Below are 11071 nucleotides of genomic sequence, written 5' to 3'. Positions count from 1 at the left end.
ATTTCTAAATAGTCAGTTTTTAAGAAAATGAGCAATTATTATAGTAAGTTTGTACTCTAAAACCACGTCAATTACAACTTATTGAAGATGAGGTACTCCCATGAGGTATGTCCTCGAGTCCTGACCAAGTGGTACACCATTTTTTGCAACTTACATTATTACTAAGGATATACGGTTCTCACTAGCCAGATTGAAAGAATTTACATGCAACTAAATGTCTAAATGATAGTATTACAAACTAATTACACGACGACATCTTGTTTTGCCTCTTTTCGTCTTTCACTTTCAAGTTTTCAACAGACCAATTTCTTGATGAGCAATGCCAGACCCAATTGTCCAGATTATAATCGTAACTCTAATACTTGGGCTCAAGGCAAATATAATAGTTGATGATTTAATTTAATCACAAGTTGATAATCTTCTTAGCAAGAAATCGTACGGTGAATCGTATTCAACCACGACCGCTACAAAGTCAAAGTACCCAAGAAAAAGTACATAAAAATGATTAATTAATTAAATATATTCATGATGCATTTCAATTCGGTCATCGTACATAAAAAAAAATTTATAATAATTTATGACCGTACGATGTACGATAAACAGATGTGATTTGAGGATTCTCAAAATCCTCACAAAAAAGATCCGGCAAGGATGCTAACTTTTTCATTTTCACACAGCACCTGAAAGAAATAGTAGTGTGGTCCTCAGTGGCGAAGCCAGGATTTCTCGGGGGGAGGGGCGAACTTAAAGAATGCAAGGTTAAAGAAAAATGGCAACAACTAAATATTTTTATATAGTAATGTCTTCCATAATTAATTAATACAAACAAATTACAATTGTTGCCGGCGATGTTTCATGTCATGAAAACGTCGCATAATAGGCTTATTATCAATAAAAGCAAATACATCTTTCTCAATGTAAACAAGCATGCTATCACTCAACCATTGATCTCCCATTTTGTTACGCAATGATGTTTTCACAATCTTCATGGCAGAAAAAGCTCTCTCCACCAAAGCGGTTGCAACCGGTAACACCAAAGCCAATGTAAGAAGTTTATACACTAACATATAGCTTTCACACCTTCCGGTCTTCACTAACTCTTTTGCAAGATCACTAATTCCTCTCAATGATGAAAACTCACTATGCATCTTCATATCATGAATGTAATCTTCATATCATGAATGTAATTATCAAGTTGAATTGGAAGATTCATAAGGTCCATACGATCAAAATCTTGAGGATAAAGTTGGGCTAAACGAACAATTTTTGCTTTGTCAAAAGATGCAAAATTATTCACCGGACTCAAACATGCCATACAAAGAAGTAACTCGGTGTTTACCTCATTGAAGCGATCATTCAACTCCTTTAGTTGCATATCAAGGACTTGAAAATAGAGGTTCACACGATAGTAATGGAAGTTTGTGATTTTTTGAGCTTTACGCCTTGATTTTCCAGGTACGAAATGCAAATCCTCCATGTTAGGAACGATAATATCATGCTCCTCACAAAACTTTTCTACATCTTGAAGCAAGTCTCCAAAGTCATCATCTCTCAAGGATTGTAGTCTTTGCTTGCATACTTCCACTAATGCCATCGCATTCACAATATCTTGATCTTTCTTTTGCAATGCTTGTGATAACTCATTTGTAATTCCCAATATAAGTCTCATCAAGAAAAGGTGAAATGCAAAATCAAATGTTTGTATGTCTTTGAATAACCTAGTTGCTTCACCGAGATTATCTTGGTTGCGATCACTTTTTATCCATTCAACCACCTCCACCACGGCTTCAAACATAACAATAATACTAACTATAGTACCATAATGCGAGTTCCACCGTGTATCACATGGACGCATGAGACTCATTTCTTGATTTAACCCTTTACCCGTTTCAAGATTACCAAGATTAAGAGCTTTCTGAATTTGTGCTTGTTGTTTCTTTCTAAATGCATCACGACGCTTACACGATGATCCAATAAGATTCACCAAACTACTAGCATTGATGAAGAAATTGGCAACATCCTCATTTTCCTTTGCCACAAATACAAGAGCTAGTTGGAGTTGGTGTGCAAAGCAATGAATATAAAATGCTTGAGGGTATTTGTTCAAAATCTTTGTTTTAAGACCGTTTAACTCACCTTTCATATTGCTAGCTCCATCATAGCCTTGTCCTCGTAACTTGGACATACTCAAATTTGCTGTAGCAAACAATCTCTCAATGGCCTCTTCAAGAGAGCTATTAGTTGTAGAGGAGACATGTTGAACACCCAAAAACTTTTCAATTGCTTCTCCTTTTTTGTTCACATAACGCAATACCACCGCCATTTGCTCTTTAGTTGAAGAATCACGTGCTCCATCAACCAAAAGAGAAAAAAATGCACCTTCCATATCTTTAGTGATTGCATCTACAGTTTCAATGGCACAAGCACGGACAAGATCTTTTTGAATATCGGAAGAAGTATACTTAAGATTCTTGGGAGCATTCTCAAACACAACCTTCCTAACTTGTTCATTATGCTTGGAAAGAAACTGCATAAGCTCCAAATAATTGCCCCTATTGCTTGATTTCAACGATTCATCGTGGCCACGAAAAGGCAAACCTTGTCCCAACAACCATCTTGTGCACTCAAGTGAGGCACTCAATAAAGTACGATAATTAATGCGAGCTTCATCAGTTTGCTTAATCACAAATGTTTCAATGTGTTGTTTTTGTGTCATCAAATCTCTAGCTTGTTGTACAGCTTTATTATGAAGACTTCCAACACCTCCCTCATGGACTCGAAGATTTTCGGGTCCTTTCTTCCAATTTGTAAACCCTATCTCAGTGAAGACATCACTTCCACTGCTACCCATTTGATCAAAATCACATTTGAAAAGATAACAATAACGGCAAAATGCAGCATTTTTTGATATACTATACTCCAACCACTTAAACTTATCAAACCAACGAATGATAAAACATCGATTGTCACTAACCTTTCTTGGCATGATGTGGTCTCTAGGTTGACAAGGATCAATTTGGAGATAGTGTCTACGAATTGCTTCACGATAATTAGGTGGATAATCAATCATTCGACGTCTATGTGCAGGGTCTGCAGGAAGATTAGCCAATATTTCATCCAAATCCAACTCAGTGGCTTCACTTTGTTGTGACCTACTTGGAATATTTGAAGGAGGACTTCTTGGAATATTTGAAGGAGGAGGAGGAGGACTACTCGGAATATTTGAAGGAGAAGGACCACCCGAAATGTTTGAATGAGGATTTAAGCATTGTTTCTTATAGTATCGTTCCATTACGTAACTGTAAAATGGAAAGAAATAAAAATTCTTAGACTCTTAATCCTAAAGTAGACTATACTATTACTATAGTATGTATAATAACTAATCCAACCAACCAACAATTCAATTAATCAAAAGTACTAATAACCAATAACCATATTCGTATCAATTGGGTTAAATTTGTATCATAGAATCATAGAAGCATATCAAAAATTTGTATCAATAATTCGTATCAATTGGGTTAAATTTCTAATTCCCAATTCGTATCAATAATTTCACCCTAAAAAATAATTTCATAATTTCATATCAATAATCATAAAAGCATATGATTCACATCAATAATCAATAACCAATAACCATATTAATGCATTACCATATAATTTTATACCAATTAAATGAAATTTGTATTGAATAATTAATTAGGTTAGGGATTATACATTTAAGAATTAAAAAATTAACCTTTAGATTGGTGAAGAACGGCACGGAAGGACGGAAATTAAAGCTCATGTGTGTGTTGATTGGTAAAGGCACGTTGGCTTGGCTGGCTACTGGGATGTTGGGGAGCAGAAATTAAAGCTCCTGTGTTGATTGGTGAAGAACGGCACGGAAGGAAACAAAAGTAAAGGGAACGGGTTGGGTGGGGGAATAGACTGACTAACTAGGGTTTTTGGGCGACACGCGGAAGCGGTCCCCATTTGTATTTTTTTTTTAATTCAAACATACAAAACGGCGCCGTTTTGTATAACAATTTTTAAATTTTTTTTACCAGGCCCAAAACGACGTCGTTTTGGCCTGGTTTAAAAAAAAAAATTAAACTGCAATCTGCAGATTGCAGATTGCCCAGAAAAACAGAGGAGCTGAACCAGGGATTTCCGGCGAGGCGCGCGCGAGGGGAGGGGCGAAGAGCTGGGTCCAGTGGTGTTTCCCGGCGAGGGGAGTGGCGGCCGCCACTCCTCGCCCTCACGTGGCTTCGCCACTGGTGGTCCTGCCTACCACGATAATAAATTGACTACTCAAACTGGATTGGCTGGCATCATATGAAAACGTTTTCTTTGTCAAAACTGTTTCGATTACGTTTTAAGAATATCACTTAGAGCAATTTCACCCTTAAGTAGACCTGACATTCGTGTCGTATTTTCCGTGTTCGTGTCGGTTTCGTGTTATACCCGATATCTTAACGGATCGTATCGTGTAACACCCGTTAAAATAAACGGGTAAAATGACCCGACCCGATAATATTAACAGGTAATATGACCCGACCCGTTACCCGTTAAGGAAAATATATTTTAAACCAATAAATAATCAAATGAAAAACATAATACTAAATAAGTATATACATATCATATTGTCACATCCAAAACATAAAACACATTTTTCTTTTAAGTATATTTTCACTTACCTAAAGTCTTTAATAGTTTTTTAATTAATGTATAAGTGTAAAAGAAAAAATATAGAAAAAATTTATAAACGCTCGTAATGACAAGCTTTACAACTTTCATGAAGAACTTAACTTCGAAATTCGCCACTATAATCATATAAATCATAGATCAAAATTTAACCGTTGATTGTTGTTTACATTTATGCTTCATTGTTCTCATCAAATTTTGTTTTTTTTTCAGATTTTCTTTTTTGAAAACTTGATCTATTAGAGGATGCAGGAAGATGAACGGTTTGGATCGTTGATATTATATTTAGAGTTTTACAGTTAGTGAAAATATTGCTTGATGTTTATAAAGTTTCTACAAACTATATGACATCGACTCATATTTCAGTTAACCGTAAATATCGAAACGTGATATCAAAGATCTGAACCGTTCATCTTCTTACATCCGCCATATGATCATGTTTTCAAAAAAGAAAATTTTAAAAATGAAATTCAGTAAGAAAAATAAAGAGTAAATGACAATCGACGGTTAAATATAAATTTAAGGTTTATGAATTATAGTGTTGGATTTCGAAGTTGACCCCTTCATGAAAGTTGTAAAGTTTGTCACTATGCGTGATTGTATTTATTTTTTTACATTTTTTACACTTCTACAATAATTATTATTAATTTTATTAATTTTCCCTCAAATAAAAAACATTATTCATGAAGGTTTGGAGGATTTTAAAAATCTAAACGATAATGTAAGTGTAACCATTATCTAATCGTGGAGGAATAATGATGAATCACGAGTGTTTATATATTCTTTCACATTTTTCATACTTGTATGTATGTCTTCTTAGTTCTTGCCTATACAAATACAATATTAGTTTATTTTAATTTTGGACAACAATATGTTAAGTAAAATTTATCCTAGTAATGATAATAAGGTGTTGATGCACAAAACCGGAGGTCTTGAAACAACGTAAATCCGACCGTGAATATGCAAGTAATGTAAATAACACAAGATGTATCGTGGTTCACCCCAAGGTTTGGACTACGTCCACACTGATTATGTATTTATCTGAGATGTGAGGGGAGTGAGGGAGAGAGATTCAGAGCCTTTGAGGGAGAGAGTGAGGTCTCTGATGGCCTAGGAATTGGCCTCCCCTAATTATGAGGGTGAGGGGTCCTTTTATAGAATAAGGACTCCTCACTTATTACATATTTGTCCCTTTCTTTATTACATAATTACATTCAAGTCCCCCGAGTATTTGTACGAGATCTAAATACAGAGGCCCTAAGTATGGTATAAACAGTAGTCCCCCAAGTCTTCAGTCAAGAGAGTCTTTTGGCTGGAGACTTGAAATTCAGTCCATGTGTGGGCCGAAGTAACTAGATGTTGTCTTGAACTGATGTTCGATATGAGGCGGTGCTCAATCTGAAATGATGCTCAACTAGAAGTAGCACATGCTATGAGGCTGCTCGGCTCGTGGTTTATGTTGCCTTGGTTGGCTCGACTTGTGGCATTTAAAGGTGAGGGAGTCCCTTTTATAGAATAAGGGCTCGCTCCTCAATACATAAGTAATGGGCTAAGAGTTGATGCTCGCGTCGAGGCGGTTGCTCAGCTGGCAGCGATGCTCTTCTAATGATGGTGAGGGAGTCCCTTTTATAAAATAAGGGCTCGCTCCTCTATACATGAATAATGTGCTAGAATTAATGCTCGCGGCGAGGCGGTTGCTCAGCTGGCGGTGATGCTCTCTAATGATGGTGAGGGAGTCCCTTTTATAAAATAAGGGCTTGCTCCTCAATACATGGATAATGTGCTAGAGTTAATGCTCGCGGCGATGTGGTTGCTCAACTGGGGCAATGCTCTTTAATGATGGTGAAGGAGTCCCTTTTATAAAATAAAGGCTCGCTCCTCAATACATAAATAATGGGCTAAGTCCCCCAAGTATTTTTCATGAGGCCCAATATATGGTACATAATGTAGTCCCCCAAGTCTTCGGTCAATAGAGTCTGTTGGCTAGAGACTTCAAATTGAATTCATGTATGAGCCGAAGTGGCGGTTGTTCGAATGCGGTATTTGTATACCCTGTACTAAAGCTTTGTAGGTGAAGCTTTGCAAGTGAAGCTTTGAAGCTGGAGCTCTGTAAATGAAACTTTTGAAGCTAGAGCTTTTGTAAATGAAGTTTTTGAAGCTAGAGTTCTGTAAATGAAGCTTTTGAAGCTAGAGCTTTGTAAATGAAGCTTTCGAAACTAGAGCTTTGTAAATGAAGCTTTCGAAGCTAGAGCTCTGTAAATGAAGCTTTTGAAGCTGATTGACATGAGTGATGCTCATGAATGTTTATGTTGATTGACATGAGTGATGTTCATGGATGTTGTCATGAGTGATGCTCATAAATGTTGACATGAGTGATGCTCATGAATGTTTATGTATGATTGATATGAGTGATGCTCATGAATGTTTATGTATGATTGACATGAGTAGTGTTCATGCTCATGAAGATGAGTTCCTTCTTCACCTGGTTGGTGGTATGAGTGGCAAGTTGCCAAATGATATTAAAGTACGGGTTGTACATTTCATCACCTGGTTGGTGGCATGAATGGCTAGTTGCCAAATGATATTAGAGTACGAGTTATACATTTCATCACCTGGTTGGTGGCATGAATGGCTAGTTGCCAAATGATATTAGAGTACGGGTTGTATATTTCATCACCTGGTTGGTGGTAATAGTGGCAGGTTGCCGAATAATTTTGGAGTACTGGGCGTACTTTTGATCACCTGGTTGGTGGTAATAGCGGCAGGTTGCTGAATAATTGTGGAGTACTGGGCGTACTTTTGGTCACTTGGTTGGTGATAATAAAGGGTCTGGCTCTTTTAGGCATATGGGCATTCGCCCTCCACATAACATTGCAGCCCATTATTTTGGGGTTGCCCTTTTTTTTTTTTAATTACCCTCTGATGGGGTTTATACAGATGTCTCCGAAAGATACAAAATAAATTACATCTTTCAAAAATAAATCTGACCATCTGCTCAATGGGTCACGCCCATAATGCCATCACCACCGCAATTATCTTCTTTTGCTTTTACTTTCTCTTTTATGCTTTCTGAAATATTCTCCTAACGACGCCATCTTTTTTCTTTTTCTTTTCTATTCCTTTACCTGATCTCTCCACCTCCAGACACACTTACTTGCTTTTGCTTTTACTTTCCCTTTCCTGCTTTGCTTTTGCTTTTGTTGGAGTGATGGGCCTTTCTTTTTCTTTGCTTGGTGGTTGAGCTGGCAGGGATTGCGTCCGAGCATGGTAAGAGTTCAAAGTCGAAGAGCATGATGTGATCGTCCAATCTGACCAGCACGTTCTCAAGTTTTAAGTCCCTATAGATGATTCTCAGCATGTGGAGGTATTCCAATGCCACCAGGACCTCTGCACCGTAGAACCTTGCGGAGTTGAGGGAGAAGCGTTCGTGAGACTGAATGTGGCGGAGGGAGTGGAGGTCACCGCCGGGGCAGTACTCCATGACGATGCAGGAGAAATGCGAGGCTTCGAACTAGGCGTAGAGAGTGGGCAAGAACAGGCGGTCAAGCATTTTAAGGATCTTCCTCTCCATCTCGGTTCTCTGCACCTTCTTCTTCATCGCCAGAGCCTCCTTGTCGACGATTTTCATGGTGTAAAGGCACGAGGAGGACGAAGACTCGGTATCCTGATCGATATGTTCACCAAATACTCTCCTGCAACATAGATTAAACGGTCTTTCGCTATAGGACTCGTAGCGTGTAGTCCTGAACCTTTTCTGCCGAAATGGTTGGTCACACGGTGATGTGGGCGTTGCTTACGCGTTGCCAATGAGACTCTGCCGGATTGTACAACGGAGATGATGGTGAATCACGGTGGATCAATTCGAGGCTAAAGCCGATTCCGTGGTGATGGTCATCATCTTCTTCTCCTCCTTGACTGAAACGGAGTCTTGAGCTGGACTGGAGATCTCAACTCCTCAGAATTTTGACGATGGCGACGTGGCAGGAAGGCATCGATTGGCGTACCCATTGTGATGGTGATCATCTCCTTCAACCTTCTTCATTGCCTGATCTTTCATGTTAGAGCGAGAGAGCTAGATCTATATGAGATAAGGTATCAGAGAATATATATGAATACAAATCAGTTGGCTCCCAATCCCATCGACTCTGAAAACGGGCTAATCCTGCTGAAAACGCCATAGGAGGTCACTGCTAAGCTGGACCTTAAAGCGATTTTGGTAGATATGTTCACGTGCAGCTTCAACTTCTGCTCGTTCCTCCTCGGTACCTGTATCTGAGTTGAATTCAATCAACAACGGCTCGATGGGCACAAGCTTCCCTTTGAAGAACAAGTCGTCGGAGGGAGAGAGAGTCAGATTCGGGTCGTCAGTACGGTTCTGGCTCGACCCGGAAGAGACAGTGAAGTTGGACTGGGCGTACTCAGATGGCAGGTCCACCATCACCTTCTCCTCCAGGCCCGTCCCCTGCTCCGCCACCAGCGCCACTAGCGGCTTCACAGCTCCAGTGCTCACCGCCCTCTCTTTGTTGGGCTTTCGAAAGCTGGAGAAAAAGACTGACTGAAATGATCTCGGTCGACGCAGATCTTCAGCCGACGCAGATCTTCTCCGGAGAAAGAGACTCACCACCCTCTCTTTGTTGGGCTTTCGAAAACTTTGAAGTTGTGCTTTTCGAAGTTGGAGAAAGAGACTGACTGAGAGAGGAGAAAGAGACTGACTTTTTTTTTGTTTTGGTCTCTGCGTATGACTGACCGAGAGAGGAGAAAGAGAGAGATTTGGTTTTTTGGATTTTTTTGATTTTGCAGACTCACGGTGGTGGTATGAAAAATTGAGAGAGAACCGACATAACTTTTCGTATCGATTCCCACAGACGGCGCCAAATGTTGATGCACAAAACCGGAGGTCTTGGAACAACGTAAATCCGACCGTGAATCTGCAAGTAATGTAAATAACACAAGATGTATCATGGTTCACCCCAAGGTTTGGGCTACGTCCACATTGATTATGTATGTATCTGAGATGTGAGGGGAGTGAGGGAGAGAGTGAGGTCTCTGATGGCCTAGGAATTGGCCTCCCCTAATTGTGAGGGTGAGGAGTCCTTTTATAGAATAAGGACTCCTCACTTATTACATATTTGCCCCTTCCTTTATTACATAATTACATTTAAGTCCCCCGAGTATTTATACGAGATCTAAATACGGAGGCCCTAAGTATGGTATAAACATAAGGAACTCTCATAATAAAAATAAATAATGACTAAATTTTTTTTTAAACTTATATAGAATAATAATACAAAACTATAATTTTTTTCTTAATGGGTCGAAACAGGTTACCCACGTGTTACCCGCTTGTATACCCGTTAAGAACCCCGTTATTAACAGGTTCTTAACGGGTCACCCGATAATGACCCGATAAGTTATCGTGTTGACCCGAAACCTGTTATTTTCGTGTCGTTTTCGTGTCGTATCAGAAACTGACGGTCTACCTTAAGGTTGGATTTTGGAAAATTGAAGCACGTAAGGTAATGTGACGGGACTGCATGTAATGCCCACTACGTGTTTGTCTATTTTAGTCGGTGACTTTTGTTGTATGCACATATATCGAAACGGCATAGCTAATTGGATTGGGCGACTCTTTTGTTTCTTACTACTTCAAGACGAAGAAAGAGGAACTCAAATGTGTTGAATATATCATTCTAGCTCAACAATAGTTAGTTAGATAGTTGAGAATGTGGCTATATAAACTGTTGTCTCATAGTTGTAAATATTCATTCAATCAATACAATTCCTATTCTCTCTAAATACTCTCTCTCTAGAATATCTTTTGTTTCTCTCTGCCTTCTTCCTCTTTCTCTGTACAATTCCTTCTGGGTTCGAGACTGGCAGAAGATGAGAGAGACGCTAAATGCCATGTCGTATCTCCATGGTCACAGACGCTTTCACGGCGACATCAAGCTCGGAAACTTCTTGGTTGACTCTGATGGGTCTAAGATCGTCGATTTCGTGGTTCAGGTTTTGTTCTTGGCTCTGCACTCCATCTGTTTGCTTAAATGTTACAGTGACAATTTATTTCTCCGATGGGGTTTTCATATATGTCGGTTTCTCTATTAAGGCCGATAACCATTTTCTAAGAGTGTGTTGAAGGAATACAAAGGCCGATAGCCATTCCTTTCTGTTGTTTGATTTGTGCACTTGAAGGCCGATTGCCAAGAGTGTGTTGAATGCAAATTGTTTCCTCCATAAGGCCGATAGCCGGAGTGAAAAGTTCTTGTTCAGATATTGTGTGTTACTCCTTAAAGGCCGATAGCCGGAGTAACGTTCTTGAAAAGTTTTGTTTCTTGTTATTGTGTGCAACTCCATTAAGGCCGATTGCCGGAGTGCACTTCTTGTTCCC

The 11071-nt window shown here is 39.1% G+C and overlaps 1 protein-coding gene across 1 annotated transcript; it reads right to left on the bottom strand.

The window, feature by feature from the left end:
- Positions 1 to 1150: 1150 nt before the first annotated feature.
- LOC139190465 (uncharacterized) lies at positions 1151 to 3292 on the bottom strand. The gene has a single exon (XM_070810785.1). The coding sequence runs from the start codon at positions 3290 to 3292 to the stop codon at positions 1151 to 1153; it is 2142 nt and encodes a 713-aa protein (XP_070666886.1).
- Between the last annotated feature and the right edge of the window lie 7779 nt (positions 3293 to 11071).

This window comes from Malus domestica, chromosome 13, assembly GCF_042453785.1.
Source record: "Malus domestica chromosome 13, GDT2T_hap1".
NCBI classification, from domain to species: domain Eukaryota; kingdom Viridiplantae; phylum Streptophyta; class Magnoliopsida; order Rosales; family Rosaceae; genus Malus; species Malus domestica.
Note: the sequence above shows the minus strand (reverse complement) of the source record. Positions and strands in the feature narration are given on the sequence as shown.